Here is a 19,530-nt window from a genome sequence, read left to right on the forward strand (position 1 = left end):
AGAAAAATTCCTCCTTCTCACCATGCTTCAGATGCTCTATGAATTGGGAAGTGCAACTACCAGTGACCAAGTCACTATCATTCTTCTGGTTTCCCCTGCTGTTGTAATTGACTTCCAAAAGAGAGGAGGATTTAACCACTGAAGGTTGTACAAATTTTGATATCAAATTCCTTAATGTGTCCAGCAGTAGATCTTGCAGTAAATGGATGTGAGGCACACTTGACTGCAAAATTAAATTTGGTTTATCACATGTAGGTATAACATTTGATAAAAACAGACAAAGGCTTATTTAAATTTGATGACAGGAACATAAAAATCCTTTCTTCACAAGACAGACTGCACTTAATGAAGGAATCCTGTTTAGCTGGTCTGGGTGAAGAAGTACAAGGGACTGGTGATTCACTGGTTCTTTTCCTGGAAGGGGCAGCACCCTCTACAGATGTTTGTTTCATCGTTGGAATATGGTAAATTTCGAGACTTCTAAGCTGACCTGTCTTACCAGACTTCACTTCATAATTGAGCAGACTGGACAAAGGCTGCCACTATTCCAACAACCTGGATAAACATTTGCCCACATAAATTCACCGGGTGCACACATGCTTTAAAATTTTACTTGTCTCAACATTGTTCAATTAGCTTTACTTCGCACCGACACAAATAGGTCTTATGGCGACAATGGCATAGGAAAGGGCTGGGAGTGGGAAGGAAAAAAAAACTGAAAACCATCTTCAGGGCTGCCGCCTGTGGGGTTTGAACCACTATCTCCGGAATGCAAGCTAACAGCAACGTGCCCCTAACCGCATTGCACCAACTTACTCGTTCCAATTCTTTAGCTTTGTACATATGACGGCTTCCCCACAATCACACATTAAATTCAATAACACTTCTAATAACAATTAAGAACACTGCCACTAGAAGTTCAAACAATACAGGAGTACTATGGTATATAAGACTTATTGTCTCAAAACCCGACTATTGCTACAAAGCTAAAAATTACACATCTCTATTCCCTCACAGGAAGTATGTGAATGAGATGATCGGTCTCTAATAAGCCTTCCGAAAATAGTATAAACTCATGCTCCACACATGTAAATCACTCATGCACTTTAGATGCCATTACGTAGCAAATGCATAGATTAATAAATTGCATCACGTGCCTTCACAATTATATGAAGCGCAATGCTATTTATATATATATAAAATAACATGCCCTGACTGAGTGATTCTTCATCATCGAGCCAAAACTACCGAACATTAAGAAATGAAAATTTGAGGATACATTTATATTACATTGTAGGTGCTCAAAAGGAAGGATTTTTGGATATCCCATCGTTAAGGGGGTGAATTTTTAAAGTCAATATAACTATATCTCAAAAACTTAAAGAGTTTAAAGATGTCAAAATTGGCATTTGGACTCTCCATTAAAAACAAAGAAACGCATATTTTTTGTTTTCAGAAAATCCCCTTAAAAGGTGTAAAAAAAAAAGTGAAAAAGGGGTTGAATCCTTTTTATGACGATACTTATATCTCAAAAACTGTGATATTACCGACGTGAAGTTTTGTACATGGAATCTCCTTTAGAAATAAACACGTTTGCTTTCTGAAAATCCGCACAAGGTTAAAGAAGTGGAAATGGGGATGAATTTTTAAAATAAGTATACCTCAAAACACAAGATGTAAAAATTGGTATTTGGAATCTTTAAAAATAAAGAAACATACTTTTTTTTTCAAAGAATCCACTTGAGGGGTTAAAAAAGTGAAAATTGGGTGAATTCTTTAAATTAGTGTATCTCAAAAACTTAACATGTTATAGACATAAAAACTGCTATTTGAAATCATCTTTATAATGAAACACATATTTTTTTCGGAAAATCCACTTAAGGGACTGAAAATGTGGTTGAATTTTTTAATGGAGATACTTATATCTCAAAAACACAATAAGTTACAGATGTGAAATTTGGTATTTGGTACCTGCTTTAAAAATAAAGTAACACCATTTTGATACTGTTTTTGAAAAATCCATTCAAAGGGGGGGGGGGGTGTGAAAAGGACTGAAAATGGCTTGAATTCTTTTTATGAGGATACATATATCTCAAAAACTGAAAATGTTACATACGTGAAAATTGGTATTTGGAATCTCCCTCAAATAGCACGAAACACACATTTTATGTTTTCGGAAAATCCACTTACGAGGGATTAAAAGAAGTGAAAATAGGGTGAATTTTTATAATGAGTATATCTCAAAAATGTAACCACTTACGAGGGATTAAAAGAAGTGAAAATAGGGTGAATTTTTATAATGAGTATATCTCAAAAATGTAACATGTTACAGACGTAAACATTTATATTTAGAATCTCCTTTAAAATAAACACATATTTTTTGTTTTCGGTAAATCCACTTAAGGGGGTGTAAAGAATTGAAAAACTGGGTACATTTTTAAAAGGAGTATATTTTACAGTATTATATCTCAAAAACGTAACATGCACCGAAAATTGGTATTTGGAATCTCCCTTAAAAATAAAGAAACATGTATTTTTGTTTTCGGATAATCCACTTAAAAGGGAGGGAAAAGAACTGAAGGAGGAGTTGAATTCTGATACATATATCTCAAAAACTGAAAATGTTACAGATCGTATAAAACAAGGAAATTCATCAGAATATGCCTCCCTGAAAGACTGATAATATCCTTTCCTAGTTGAACTAATTGCGAACACCAATAAAGATACTAAATAGCTTACAAATTCGTCACACAATTCCACGAGTTTCAGAACTACCGCCAATGTTACTCACACCCACACACAAACAAAGCCTTTCACAGCTGCTATGAAGCACGACGCAGTTACTTAAGTTGTTAACCTCGATTCTCTGCTTTTGGAGGGACCACTGAAATAAAAATCGTACAACATGGGAAAACGGAAAATCCGGAAAGAATGAACCACGGCATTAACAATTTGCCTAAACATCACAAACTTGAAATATGTATTATTATAATCTTACAAGCACTCTTAATCCAAACCAAACTACAGCCCCAATGGGCCATCCACCTACGCTGCTCATCCTGAAAGCCTGCAGATTACGAGGTGACTCATGGTCAGTGTGATGAATCCTCTTGGCCGTTATTCCTGGCTCTCTAGACCGAAGTCACCATTTCACCATTCGATAGTTCTTCAATTAAAGGTAAACGTAGAATGAGTGAACCTGGAACCAGCCCTCATAAATAGGTAAAAATGCATGACCTGAGCGCGAATCGAACCCAGGCCCGCCAGGTGAGTAGCAGGCAAGTTAGATTGCAGGGCCGGCTTCAAACATTAATTACCACTATGCGACTTAAAAATCTCAAAACTTTACATTCATTCTTCTTTCAGTTCAGCAATTTTGATCAACCAAGCTCTTCGAAAAATCTAATACTGGTAACGCCAAGCCAAACAACAACCAACCACAAGTAGTTTTTAATTCTCTAACCTAATAAAATAAATCACATTAGATACAAAAGCGCCCAACATGATGGCGAAATCCCTTTTTTTTAAATCTTCTATTTTAATTTGGTCATCGGAATATAGTTCGTAGTCAGTTTATGGAAATCTTGTACCGCATAAAATAGGTCTACATCTACTTTTAAAGGTTATGCTGAACTTGAGAATAAGGTTTCGAATGTAAGTATTGATTCTCGAAAGTTCTCAAATGCATTATATTCAATTCTGTCCATCATTAATCACAATCAAATTGGAAACAAGAAAAAAATATCAAAATATCATCAAAACTTCAGAAATTATGGTTATTTGTGACCTTGAGCTCAGCTGGAAAGCACGCTCGCTGAACAAGTTGGTACAAGTGCGAAATGCTACAAACTTTTTAAATGTAATGTGAGCAAATAAATCGACTGCAGTTTTTATACCATTTTAACACAAAAACGTGAAATTCCCAGGCTTATATTAGGACCAAAAGAGTAATAGGCAATCCCAAAACCTCCCATGGCTTTATGTATGTAAAGTGCAGCATCTGTTCTGGTCTTGATAACACAATCGTAAACGATGATATTAAAATACCTGCACTACATTTCTGTTAAGAAGGAGCAGTTTTGATTCCTGCCTGAAAGCCCAGTGACTATACAATGCCCTGAGGGAAGTGCCGAAAACCTGTTCGGCGATACAATCGAAAAAAGTAAAAAAAATAAACATCTAACACTGGACATAATGTGGACGTTTTGCAAGTATGAACATTTGACGAAACTCATTCCATTTTCAAGTAGAGCTTTCGAAGTGCACTCTGTCTCCTTCCAGTTGTTGTGGCCACTCTCTGCTTTATGATTTCTGAGGATTCTCTAAACAATATCACCCGAATGTGATGCTAAGATGGTCCCTTATGCAAGTTCACCGCCGATCGCTTTTCCAGTACAGTACTTCCTCCAATTATCGCAATGACGGGACATTGACACTAAGAACCGTAATTATGCTGTAGCTGTTCTTTCGTGAGATACAGTTTTTTGAAAACCGCGTAATCGAGGATTTAGCGTTGATGGGACTGAAATTTCTGGATGCTTGATATGGGAAATCATTTCTTTGAGGAACGGATAATGCAGGATTTTTACAACGTGATTTAATTAGGATGCTCGTGGGACCACATAATTTGAACGAATAATACGGGAAAACGTAGTTTCCGGGAATGTATAATCGAGCTTCTACTGTATATAAATTCACAGCCTGCTACTTTTCACGGATTTCTCTTCTTCAAAATCACAGCCTGCTACTTGTTTGGGAACATCTCAGTGAATGAATTAGCAGTTGAGGTCAAAGAGGTGACAAAAGCACGGAAATAATCGATAATGTGATTATCGTTACATTTAACGGTCAAATTTCAAACACTGCATCTCGTATTACCAGCTAGTATCGAAAGTCAAATCGATTTGACCGCAGAAAGCAAAACCAAGCGCTGATATTCAAAATCCGCACAATAACATTGTTCACCCGTACAATCGTAAAACACACTCAAAACCCGTACATTTTATGGAAAAACCGGAATACTTGGCAGGTATGGTATAGTGAAAGTCTTTTTTGAAGTTTGTTTTTGAAAGAGAAATATTGAGGGCTTTATAGGCTAGAAAAGATAGCTTTCTTATGAGGATAAAGGAAATCTTGTCTAATGACAGTTTGGGTTGGCTTTGTGTAAAAGTATAGCCGAGACTTTTTTTCTAATAACTGTTAGGTAAAGAAAGTTGACAGAATTATCGGACATGATTTCCAATGTTAATTTCAATGGGTCTAATGCATTGAGATGTCCATGTAAACTTGAACTCTTTATGGTGCACTGGTCAATAACTGCGAATATGTTGTCTACATATCATATTTAAAAGAAAATTCCATTAAATTTGTTGAAAATTTTTTTTTTCAAGGTTATCAATCTATAATTCGGCCAAAATCCCTAGGCAAGTAGTGCAGTACGAGTGGCGAACGGAAAAGGTGTATAGTTTCTCAGGAAACAAAATTCAACGCAACACAGAGGTTGGATAAAGGGGAGTCTATTAAAAAAGTTGCTGCTTCTTATGGAGTTGGGGAAGTGACTGTTGGAGACTGGAGATGCAAACGGAAGACATTGAAGAAAGGGGTGGGGGAAAATATGAATACGAACAGGCATCTTTTGAGACTTTATTTTCAATAGTTTCACACTTGCGAAGCATGGGGGAAGAGAGTCCAGCAAGTGGCCTTATGGTGCACGCCGAAACAATAGAATTTTTCACCAAAAGTTTAAGGAGAGCAAAGAAGGTTTTACCATAAGTGATGGGTGGACGGATGAAGATACAATACGGCATTACGTACCTCAACATTACCGGGAACAAGTGGTTCTTGAGACAATAAAAGGAGGCTTCATCGGACATTGTTTTTCAGATTGGATGAAGGGATGAGTGTAAGAGAAGCTCTGAAAAAGAAAAAAAATTGATGAAAGGTGTTTCATGCTGGATTGCGACGTGGGATGAAGCTGAAAACTCAACGCAACAAAGATCGTAGAGAAAGCTGTTTGACATGGAGAAATCCAGCTAAACTTTGCCAGGATCAGACAATGAAACTGTCTCTCAACTTGTCCAGCTACCTGATGAGCAATGAGTGGAAACTTCAATCAAAAACGAAGATGTCCTCGAGTGATGTAACCAAGACCAATGAATTGAGCTGACTGACAATACTATTGTTGATATGGTCATCAATCGTGAAGAAAATTAAGAGGAGCAAGACATCGATGGCAGAACCCAGAAAATGTCACATTACAAGGGACTGAAAGTGATCAAAGCTGGTCTACCTACACTGAACAGCAAGAAGAGTCTATCCCGCTTCATCTTTTGTGCCTGCAGCGTTGGTGTTACAATGCAGCGTCCAAGAGAGGCAATATATGAATTTCAAGAAGTGATCTTCTCATTTAACAATGTAATCTGTTTATCATACAATTACACTGTATAAAGAATTCAATGTAAATTTTAAAGGATCATGTTCTAATATGCAATTACAAAACAGTTTTAAGCATTCTTTTGTCACTTATAAGTTTATATAACCTATTAGCCCATTATCTCCATTATCAGAGTTTTTCCATATCCGAGGTAGTCTTGGTCCCAATTAGCTCTGATCCAAGTTCTTTGAAAACTTTTAAGAAAAGGCTTGGTATACAATTGATAAGGAATCTGTCACCTGGGTGAAATTCCTAAATGCAGATCATTGATGATCGCAAGTCTACTGTACTTTGAAAGTCATTTGCAATTCAGAAATGACCATAATACTACACAACTCACTATGATAATAGGCATTGAAGACTTGAATTATATCTTTATCAAATAATAGTATCAATGTAGTGGTGTTTTTTTTAGGCAGTAGCACTGCTATAATTTTACCATACTTCAGTTTGGGAACTTCAGCCGAATGACGGGCAGGACAATTATCTAAGAGCAAGCAGTGTCTTTTATTCAATATGTAATACCTAAAGCCATCTCTTCAGTTTCAACTCAGATAATTCATAATTGTTCAGTTCATCAGTCTGCCAAAACTTTTGAATGAATAAATAAATACAAACTACCTGAAAAAGGAGAACATATGGTAACAGAATTATACCTGAAATAGAAACAAAATAGTATGACATGTTTTGTTCTTGGAAGAACATCATAAGATTCTATCAAATCATGCTCTAAGGGCCGTTTTCCTCAAATGAGTTTAAACTATGTTTATTTTAATCTGGTTTAAGTATGAGTTTAACCCTTTGGCACTCAGCCTATATGCAGGTGTTTGCTCGAAGACACTCAGACCAATTTTTGTGATTTTCCAAAGCAAATTACAAAAATTCAACACGTAAAGAGTTTAACACACATTAAAATAAAATTAATCACACTAATACAGGAAACTATGAGCATTTCAGAAATGAATATACCTTGGATGTATTGTTATTGGTTAAGCCCAAAAAAAATATTAAATTTCGAAAATAATTTTTTTAAAATAAAATATTGTTTTCAATGACAGAAAAATTAGACATTGTTGCGTCTTCCTTCTTTACTCTTAAACGTGGATGAAAGAACATTTAATTCTGAATAATTTGATATCAATATCATGTGTGTGCTGCAATTCACTCATGAAGCATTGCACAAAGTTTTTCAGTGTACATGTAACGGTCATCGATGTCAGGACCTCGCGGTCCGATGCACGGTGTGCAGTTACGACCGTGTCACTTCCCACATAACGGGAATCACTTTCGGCAAAAGAAGGTCATTGTTACTGTCTAAATCATCTGAAAATTCATGGATATCGGCCTCATTCGGCCTTGAATATGGCCTAGCCATTACTATAAAAAGATGACGCAAGCACGAGCAACAACGGAGTTATGAAAAGGAGTAAAATTGTAGTTTACGAAGTGCATCGAACACACGATATACCAAAGAAACGAAACAAACTATAAACAAAACTCATAGCAAGATCAACTTCTTGTATTCATAAGCCAATCAAAACAGATCCATGCAATAACCACTTCAAATAACCACAACATAAACATTCACGGTCAACAGATTTCATTTGTCGAAAATAAAACTCTTTTGTAGGGATGGTGGATATATCTGTTGAGTTAAACGCAAATTCAACGCTTTAATGTACCGTCACGATCAACTGTTACGATTTAACAGCTACGCAAATGACCAAAATCCGTAAATAAGACAGAGCCGATGTATCGGCGCCGTGAGCGTTTTCGCCATAACCTCTCGCAGCGCGCCGATCTATCGGCGCGCTGAGTGCGAAAGGGTTAAACTAATATTCATTTTCCCCATGTTGGTTTAAACTTTGTATCAAGTTTAAACTAGGTTCAAAGTTAAACCTTCTATATTGTAGGTTTAAACTGCTGTTTATATCCAACCTTCTTGACAATTTTTTAACGTATCTGTGATTTTCCTCGTAGAAGGGTTAGTTTTGACTACCAGTACTGCAGCACTTTAGAAAACGTACTAAAATTGGAACGTAGTATTAGTAATAGAAAATTGGGAGAATTTTTTGAAGTCTTTGGTTAAATAGGAAATAATTTTGATGTGCAAGTGAGGTTAAGAAGCCACATTTTAACAAAAGTTTACAATCTTGGAAAATCGGATGTAACAGAGTTTTTTTGATTGTTCATAAGCAAACAGCAAGGATTGTCTAGTATCAAAGAAGGAATCATTTAAAAGGTCAACTGCACGAAATAATGCTATTTCGCTAGAAGGAATGATTCTGGTTGCTTTAAGATATTATGCAGCAGGCATTTTTCTCATTAACAACGGGGACCACAGATTTTAAATTTCAGTCTCCTTATAATATTATATAAAATACTGTAGGTAGTATAAATACTGTAATATGAAGCATAAAAATATTCATACATAAGTGGTATAATGCGTTCACTATCCGCGCAGTGTCTGGTGGCTGTGGTCGTTAAAGCGTTAGGTGAGCATCGTGCAAAACCGCGATTAGATGGTTCGAATCCAGTTTGTCGAAAATATTTTTGTCATCAGAATGTTGGCCGGCACGGTAGGAGAGGTGGTGGTATAAAATTTCTAATCACTAATATTTATAGGATCTGAAAAGTAATGACAAAACACAAATTTGTGAATAATTTCGGTAACACGCGTCGAAATCATGCGGTACATCTGTGTTCCGTAGGTAAGGAATGTCCCCCTCCGTACCACTGGCCTACTGCAGCGCTGATGACTAATAGAATGCTTGCTAGTAAATTTGTTATAAAATATAGTTAATGTTTCATCATAACTATTGCCAGCATACAGTACCAGCAATAGAAATATTAATGCTATAGGGAGAAGAGTATTATGCATATAGTACGTCATACCGCGAACTTGGTTATGTTATAAATGAATATAGAATCAAGTAATACCTCTCCAAATAATACATCCTCACTGGTCTGTCTGCTGGATCCGAGATTTGTGGGATTGAATTCCAGCCGAGGGCGATGGCTTTTCATAGGAGATAGATCCTGAGCATGCTTGGAATTTGTTTACTTGAAATTCACATAAATGTTGACTTTCTAAGGAAAGGAATACCGTATTTCTGAAAGACCAAGATTTTAATATTTTAACGTTCCCGTGTATTCCGTAAGACAATACAGACAGCAAACGACACATATTAGGCCCACGGTACTTGTTCATGGTAAAGTATGACAGAGAAAAATAAGAAAAGTGCGTTTCAAGAAACCGTAGACATCAATGGGTAAAATTATACGACAACACTTCGCACAAATATAAACAATTTATCAGTAAAGCTAATATCCCACCAAATTTCTTCTTTATTCACTACGTACGATAGCATTAATTCGCCACAAACAGCTGATATTAATACAAAAATGTCGGTCATTGAATTACTTGACTGATTGGCCAATTCCAATCGACCATGCCTTCGACTATTCTTTCAGTGCAGCCAACGCTAACGCAAACTCGACATCGTTAGTTTAAAGGGGCGAGCTGTCGTTTAAACTAAACGAGTGTCAGAAATTGGTGGAGAAAATGGATGCAAGTTTAAACTAGGTACTAAAGTTGAACGGGTTTAATTTATACCATGTTTAACTCGATTTGCAGAAAATGGCCCTAAATATTTAGAAATGAATCAACATGTATGTTTATTTCTGTTCAAATCCCTATAAACTTGAAATTTCGAACTTATCTTAATTAAGCCCTAACTTCTCCCCTCTTTTTCTTCTTGTTTGTTTTTCAAGTATACCGTATTTACTCGTGTATTAGACCCCCTTTGGCTTTTCGAGACGAAGAAAATGAAAAAAAAAAATCTTGCATACAAGACCACCAACGTAATTCATCAGAGAACAACAATAATTCCGCTTCGAAGTGGGTACAAGCCATATGCAGCTCTGATGACAAAACACAAATTTGTGAATAATTTTGTCCATACGACCCACGGAATGAAAACACGTGTCGAAGTCATGCGGTACATCTGTGTTTCGTAGGTAAGAAATGTCCCCCTCCATAGCATTGGCCTACTGCAGCTCTGATGACTAATAGGTGAATAGTTTCGTGTCCGACCCGCGCATCGCAAGCACGCATCAGTCATGTATATATGTCCGTGTTGTGTAGTTAAGAATATCCGCCAGCGTAATGGTCAGCACAATTAGTTGCCGTTCCCGGGAGCCTGAGTTTGATTCCCAGTACCGTATTGCCAGAGATTTACGAATGGCAGGAATGTTGATCTGCGGTAAAAATGGTACCTGCAACTCCCTTCCACTGGGGGCCTGTCTAATAAAGAGCTGCAGCACCTCAGGATGAGGAAACGAGTTTACTTTTGTTAGGAAATATTCACGGTTGTTGCTAGGCTTATAGGCAGACGAGATCATTAACAAAGTGATCGTTCAATATCTCCTAACTTGGGTCAATATAGGGTTTTCTGGGAGAGAAGAAGGTTTAAAATGTGATAAAAACAATCACAATTGTTTTACTTGCCAATGTACCTAAGAAATAATAATATTGATTTTTTATGTCGTAACTTACTTCGAATGATTTTTGGAGATGCCAAACAAAACGTAACAGAGTATGCATTAAAAAAATGGGAGACAATGAACGTGTGAAATTAAACATGATAATAAAACGCATTACCGCCACACCTGTAGATATCCATAAATGCGGCAAACTTTCCTGTTATTTATTTTTATTCTTTCAGTCGTGAAACTTTTGGCACTACGCGGGCGATAGCATACCTAACCTAAACAATGCGGTCTCTCTTATCTCATTTACAGCTGTTTAGGCAAATCCTGATGTGATAAATGTAGAGAACAAGCATGAAATATACTTAAAAGTAAGGGTCTGGCTTTCAACAGTCGCAGTTACCAAAAGAATGCTTCCAGTCACTGCGTATTACATTCGGAAATACAACTCTTAACATATGCTATTTATCAGGTGGTGGTTTGGCATGCTGTCAACAACACAGCTTTATTTAGGAGTGGCTTCTGCTACACGTACACGGAAAACCATCTTCAGGGCTGCCGACAGTGGGATTCGAACCCACTACCTCCCGGATGCAAGCTCACAGCTGCGTGCCCTTAACCGCATGGCCAACTCGCCAGGTACGTTACACATCATTCTAGGCAAAATTTACAAACATAAATAATTTTTCCTTCTCCATCTGTCAATGAATTGCAGTTTCTCTGAATATGCTTTGTTTTGTTACTCCAGTTTTAATACTCACCATATAATTCCCCCTTTTATTTCACTTCATTCCATTCGAACTGCTAATTGTAAGGCCTACTGAACTCGACAAAGAAATATCTGCTCTAGGGTACTTATGTAAAAGCTCTTGGCTTGAAATTTCCAACCTGGGTATACATAGTATTGTTCCAACTTGGATATCCTGCACATAGTATTGTTTCGTGAAAAGTAGTTTCACCCATAAGAGGGTTAACAAACTAGCTCCAAGCTCTGAGGAATTTTCAATTAGTTTACCGAAACGTCTTTCATACATAATTAATCATTACACTGGCCACCTATAACGTATCTGATTTCATAAAACAGTGAGCCATGGTTAGAGCCCTGCGCGGATATACAAAATAATATCTGCATCCGCTCCACAGTTCCTTCATCTGCACCCGCATCCGCAAAATGGCTATCCACGGATATTGTAAATATTTAATTACAGTATATTATGCCCAAGGCATTGTAACGGATAGATCAGTTAGCATAATACAATAGGCCTGACACCTGGCACCAAAACCCCTACAGTCGCAGGTTTATGAGGGATTTTCTCTTGCAACAACTACCGATGTATTGCTCTTTGTTCCTGCCTTTCATTAATTGCGGGCAGGAGCCAGTTAGGCTATGGTCATATTTACGGCTTTATTGTCTCAAGGCTTTTTATATCACTATTCTCCCATACCAATGTCAAGGGTTGCCTAACCACAAGCAAAAACAAGAGTATACCTGAGTGAAGATCAATAAACATTATTATTTAGAAATTATCCGCACTGCCATACAGTTTGTATCCGCCAGACACTAACTTTGCGGATATCTGCATCCGTGCAGGGCTCTAGCCATGGTATAATGAACGTCTGCAGTAGCATAGTTGGAGTTTTACCTACCCTGGTTCAAAAGTAAAACATTTGTATGATTAAGTAAGGATTAAAAAATCAAACTCACTTTTCTATGTCTTTCCTCAGCTTCCTTTAATATACGCCCTAATCGAATTTGAGCACGACGCTGCTGCATGACCAAGTTATCCAGAGCTGCTAACTGATGATTTACAACTGCACGTACTTCAGCTTCATCCACTCGAGGCTCAGCAGCAGCAAAGCAATCTCTCTGCAGGGCAGCGAACGGGTCATTTGCAGGCATCATCTGATAGCGACCTTGGTTCAGCAACTGCTTAACTTTTTCAGACTAGAAAAGGAAGAGTACATTGATGTTTCTGTGAAAAGAGGTTGTGATTAATATTTTAAATTACAATGAGGAAACTAATACATGAAAAGATTAGAAGCTTAATGTAAGAGGCCCAGACACACAGTCCACAGCTCCATTTAACAAGTGTATGACTGATAGCCTGTGTGACTGCAGTATTCATACTGCATTTTGAACGTTAGGAACAATTCAAATATCTATTCAGAGTTTTAAAGTAAGTAACCTTGGGAACCTATTGTAGAACGATAGACACTGTCATTCAAATCCACTTATCACAATCATGAAAATGAATGCACCTTGCTATAATACACATAACATGATTTAGATTCTTCATAGCAGAGCTTACAATCAAATCAAGAACAAATGTTTCTAAAAAAATCCTACTTCTTTAATATCGCACTAACACATTGAAGGTTTTCAGCGACAGAAGGATGGGAAAGGACTAGGATTGGAAAGGTACATCTGTGACCTTAATTAAGGTACAGCCCCAGCATTTGTCCGATGTGGAAATGGGAAACCACAGAAAACTATCTTCAGGGCTGCCGACAGTGGGATTTGAATTCACTATCTCCCAAATGCAAGCTCAAAGCTGCGCAATCCTAACTGCATAGCCAACTCGCTCGGTACCGGTAACAAATGTAAAATATACTCACTGACAGAAGTCCAGAATGTAGGACAAGTTGTGGAAATAGAACTGCATGTGCCGAAACGTCATATGGATAATGTTTACAATATTGAATCAAATGGACGACAGTTTGCATTGCAGAAAAAAAAAGCTCACCTTATGTCAGCAGTACTGCCTTGGGACTACAGATATGCACTGATTCAGTTCAGAACAGTCATACAGCTGTTGTGACCTCACCAGAGGCAAGGCAGATCAGATAAGATGTATAGCACTCTCGCTGGGTCAGAGTTAACATCTGAGTAGATTCCCCACTTATCACGGACAGATCAGCAGACTTTAATGACCATGGGAGTATCTAAACTAGAAGTAGGTAGACCACAGACACATCAAGACATGTGCGGACAAATGTCTAACTGAAAGACGGGAGCAGAGCACTGTATCATGAAGAATAACACACGAAGATGCAGAAGGCCACTAACGTACACTACTATTGAGCCATCAGTCCCCCAATACATATCTTAGTTACCTGCATTAAGACACATGGAGCAATGATGGTGCCACTCTACACAACATTGACAGTATGTATCCTTTTCAATTGGGGCCTCCAAACTTCCATACGATGATCATCATCATACCTCTCATTTCCAGCTGACACCAGGTGGGGGGGGGGGAAATATACCTAGGTAGTTTAGTTTCTCTCCACTTTTTTCTGTCTCATCATTCTTCATACAACATCGTATTCCAGTCAACATTCCATTGTCTTCTACTGTTTATCGTCAAGTCAATCCATCCTAATCTTGATCTTCCTCGTCCTCTCTTCCCAGTTATCTGTCCTTCCCAGTGCTTGAATTGCAATCTTTCTTTATTCATCCACTTGTTATGTCCAAACCATTTCAGTCTGTTTTGCTCCAGTTTTTCATTTAGCTTTTAACACTTTAGTTTTCATATGTCTTCATTTTTCACACTGTCCCTCCTTATGTTCCATATTCCTAAAGAACTTCATTTCAGCTGACCATACTCTACTCTCATTTCCCTGTGTCACTGTCCAGGTTTACACTGTGTGTCATTACAGCTACACAACATCCCTTGTGCATTATTTCTTTAGTCTTCAATGGTACATCTTTGTTCCATACCTGGTGGTAGAAGACACTCCCAAGTCTTATTTTTCTATTGATTCCCATATCCAGTCTTCCATTTTCCATCAGTTTACTTCCCAAGTACTTGAAGTGTTCCACTACCGTGACTCCAGTTCCTTTCCCTTCTTTCTTTCTTTCTTTCTTTCTCTTTCCTTCATCTAATCATCGTTGTCTTGCTCTTCCCCATGCTGACCTCCAAACACCGTTGTTCAATTTCCTCATTCATTACATGAGCTGCTGTTGCACCTCTCTCTAATCCTTTCTCCAGATCATATCATCACTGGCAAATATCATTAAATTCATTCTTGTACCGGCCTAAGATTCCCATGCTGCCTTCATGATGCATGTATGTATGTACGTACGTATTTGATGTACCCAGATATTTGGGCATAGTTACGATGTATTTAATTAAAAGCAGACTCTACATTAGACATTGCAGTTAATGCCAGAAGTATTTGTACACCTGTGCTGACAAACGGCGTGTAGCATTGCGTCACCTGCTATGCGATACTTGTTGGGGCTAGAGTAATAGGACTGATTGTATTACAATACATTCCTTCTTTTTTATACATCTAAGATTTGAACTAAATGTGTACACAATCTCTAGTATTAAAGACATAATGTCAAGAAACACAAACAGCTATCGTGTCATAAGTATTCGTACAGACATGAAAGCATTCTCTCAACAGGAAATTCTTCCGACAAGCAGTTGTTCAGTCGGAGGTTGACTGAAACCGTGTTTGTATGTGTGATTGTGAAGTGGTGTCAGCACAAGTCGTAAGGGAAAAGAATCCAATCAGGCAGAGCGCGAGCTTGTTATCAGACTCCATAATCAGTGTAAATCTTCACGGGAGATCTCATAGCTTGGCGGGAGACCCCGGTCGACAGTGCAGTCTATAACAGGTCGGCATTGTCCTACTAACTCTGTGCAAAACATGCCAAGAAGTGGACGTCCAGACAAACGGACTGCCAGAGAAAAGCGCAAAGTGGTGGGTCTGATTAAGAAAGATCCAAAATTAAGTGCTCCAAAGAATCCAATCAAGGTATTCCAGTATCTGAAAGCACAGTGCGCCGTGCTTTTAAACCCAAAGCTTACAATGTTGGAGTTGTTCACAAGAAGTTTTATGTTTCTGAAGTGAATCAGAAGAAATGCCTTGCTTTCACAAAACAGAACGTTGACGCACCTTGGAATAAAGTTATTTTCTCCGATGAAAGTAAATTTAATTTATTTCGGTCAGATAGACGACAAATTGTATGATGGAAAAAGAATACTCTGAGTTACAGCCAAAAACCTGTGCTGGTTTGGGGATGCACGAGTGCTGCCAGAGTAGGGAAGCTTCATATTATAGACGGTATAATGGATCACAAAATGTATGTACATTTTGAAAACAAATCTGGCTGCCAGTACCGAACAAACGAACCTCCAAAATGACTTTGTGTTCCAACAAAACAAAGATCGTAAGAATACCAACAATAATAAAAGACTGTGGTTGATGTATAATATTACAAAACAGCTTCGTACCCCTCCTCAATCCCTGGATATTAATCCAACTGAGCAGTTATGGAGCATTTTGGAGACAAGGATATGGAAAAGGCAAATTGCGAGCAAGGCTAGCAAATTAACAGCTTTGCAGGAAGAATTGGCCTCTCTTTCCAATGAGGAAATTTTAAAAAAACCTCGAAGCAATGTCACGGCATCTTCAAGCTGTCATTAAAGTGAAAGGAAACCCAACAATGTATTGAAAACCTGGAGAGAGACTGCATTCAGTTAGTTCACAACAAATATAGTATGTGTACGAATTCTTTTGACACAATAGCTTTATGTGTTTCTTGACATTATTTCTTTAATACTATAGACTGTATACACATTTTTTTTAATCTTCAATGTATAAAAATGAAGGGATGTATTGTTTTGTAATACCATCAGTCCTATTACTATAGCCCTAATAAGTATCGCATAGCAGCTGACTCAATTCCACACACCATTCGTCAGCATAGGTGAACGAATACTTATGGCGCTATGTGTGTATGTCACTGGTCTGAGCCGGTCAGCTGTGCTTAGGAAGGTGAGAGATAACCATGAAGTTGAATTGTAACATGTTCTCAATGCTACTGGTGAGCGGGTGCTTCGAAATGAACCCTATTGGCCGAGCATGTCACGTTCCTCGCCAAACTTCTGAGCGTACAGCAAGGACGGGTCTGGCCTGTGTGTTCCGGTAAAATCTATTCTGCAAACAGTGAGCCAATGAAGTAAAACTTTTTGCCAAGAAGAAAGCTACAATTGGACAATAGTATATTCCACTATTCGGTACAAGAGGGAATAAATGGACCTGTAATTTATGTACTCACTCTCATAGCTCTCCATATTCTCATTCTTATAATGGACTGATTCTAATTTCACCTGGGACTTGTTCTAGGATCTATGTGGAATTCAGTTGCTACAGATAAAATTAAACTGGGAATTGTTCAGTGATTGCAAATTCATCTTGCAATCACATGGCGTATGTTAACGTTTAGCTTATTAAGCCAGTTCTACGTGATTTCTGTTATTCTATGACAATCAAGTCTGATATTGAAAAAAACTTTTACGTCCTCATTTTTAAATTAATCCAGACAGATTATTCAGTCAAGCACAGACAGAAATTAGTACTGGTGAATAACTGAAGTTAAGTATTCGATCTTAGTTGTATGCTTGAAATGTTCGGTCTGAGCGTATGCTAATTAGTGTTTCAAGTTTCAGAATGTACTGTGATAACGTTATGTGTGTGTACAAGAATCACATAGACCTTCAACCCTCCAATCTACTATGAAGAGGATTATTGGAAGTCACGGTATACCCACCAGGGGATTCCGCGCCAACATGGAGTGTCACTAAGCTACCGTGAGACCATCTGAATCTAAAAGGGATCCAACATGACATGACTTTACTCCAGTTGTTATCCAGATCCATCGCAGCAAAATTACACACCATTGATCAATTCTTTTCACTTTTCAGTAGACTGAAATATGAACTCTTCCTTGCAAGAGTATTTTCTATTAGTTTTGAGTATTTCGAATATCCCTTCACCTTCAACCTTTTTTTGGGATTGGTTAGATAAGGTGTGCGTGATTCAGATCTAATTTGAAAGGATTGGTGTATTTCCTAAGTTCTTTCAGCTTTAATGTTAAACTATTCTGAATAATACTAAAACATAACTTTAAACGGCCACTCCATTAAAGAAAATGTTAATGATGTCGCTAACATCTTGTGTTTCAAATTATATATAATTCTATGACCATTATTTATGCTCTTCTGACATGATTCTTTTAAGTGTCAGAGGATCATCCATACCCAGTCTTTTGAATGAGGTGTAAAATGGTTATTATAATAATAATAATAATAATAATAATAATAATAATAATAATAATAATAATAATAATAATAATAATATTTGCACAGCTATTAAAGGATGTCATAAATGTGATTGAGTGATAAATAAGCTATTAGTCAGATGTATCTTAGATAGCAAAGTGTTTTCAGAGATTAATCTAATACTTGATAACGTGAATAATATAAGTTCACCCATGGTGGTGGTGATAACTAAACTTTCGTCATGGTAATGAAATGGATGACGAATTTGACTGAACACATTTTTTGCCTGGAAGCAACGAGAGGGCTAGTCGTGCTACCGGCGACAACATCTTCTTAGAGGGACAGGTGGCTTCTAGCCGCACGAGATTGAGCAATAACAGGTCTGTGATGCCCTTAGATGTTCTGGGCCGCACACGCGCTACACTGAAGGAATCAGCATGTCCTGCCTTCCTTGGATGTGGTAGCCGTTTCTCAGGCTACCTCTCCGGAATCAAACCCTGATTCCCCGTTACAACCATGGTCGGCGCAGAAACTACCATTGACAGTTGATAACGCAGTCATTTCAAAGATGCGTCGTCAGTACGAGGACCGTGCGATCAGCCCAAATTTATTCAGTCACCAAGGCAAACGGACCGGACGAGCCGATCGATTGATTTTGATCTAATAAAAGCGTCCCTTCCACTTCTGGTCGGGACTGTGTTTGCATGTATTAGCTCTAGAATTACCACAGTTATCCAAGTAAAGTGGTACGATCTAAGGAACCATACCTGATTTAATGAGCCATTCGCAGTTTCACCTTAATTTGGCTTCCACTGAGACATGCATGGCTTAATCTTTGAGAAAGCATATGACTACTGGCAGGATCAACCAGGGAGTTGGCTGGCTCGAGAGCTGCAACCGAACGTCATAGCCCGCCGCCGACGAGTGCGGCCTGTGGGACACAGACTTGCTTTGCTCCGTTGGCCGGCCAAGTGGCCGCCAACTAAGATTTCATAGGCCACCGAGCACGGGCTCTCACCCAGCTGGCGTGCCTTCCCTAGGGATCAGGTCCATTCACCATCCATCGCCACATCTCCACTTTGTCGCTGCCGAGGCCGGCAGGACCACACGAGAGGCGAACGACACAACATTCTCACGCCCGAGTAAGGGCGAGTGGTTACCAACATTACTGAGCGCCATGTAAAATACACTCAACTTTCAAGTTTCAGAATGTACTGTGATAACGATGTGTGTGTACAAGAATCATATAGGCCTTCAAGCCTCCAATCTACTAAGATAATTGTGATTACTGTTTAAATATTGAATACTATGTATTTGTGAGAGCAATCATTGTGACGTGTGTCTTTAAAATGAATAACCCATGTTATGAACCCTTGAGAATATACTCCATGTCTGGTGAAATGATTTATTTCTTGTTGCGATCATTAGTCCGTCAGTTTAGAGACATTAGCAATATGGTTATGAACGAAGGTCTTCGAAATTCACGAATCCACCGTAGATTTAAATCTGATCTAAATTTAAAGAAGTGGA

At 38.1% G+C, this 19,530-nt stretch overlaps 1 protein-coding gene across 2 annotated transcripts in view; it reads right to left on the reverse strand.

The window, feature by feature from the left end:
* LOC136864387 (CTTNBP2 N-terminal-like protein) overlaps window positions 1-19,530 on the reverse strand; it is a 441,040-nt gene that overhangs the window by 364,937 nt on the left and 56,573 nt on the right. For both annotated transcript variants that reach the window (XM_067141318.2, XM_067141317.2), the window contains exon 3: window positions 12,630-12,869. In XM_067141318.2, coding sequence (XP_066997419.2) covers window positions 12,630-12,869 — 240 coding nt within the window. The remainder of the gene's footprint in view (window positions 1-12,629; window positions 12,870-19,530) is intronic.

Source organism: Anabrus simplex, chromosome 2 (assembly GCF_040414725.1).
Source record: "Anabrus simplex isolate iqAnaSimp1 chromosome 2, ASM4041472v1, whole genome shotgun sequence".
In the NCBI taxonomy this organism is placed as follows: Eukaryota; Metazoa; Arthropoda; class Insecta; order Orthoptera; family Tettigoniidae; genus Anabrus; species Anabrus simplex.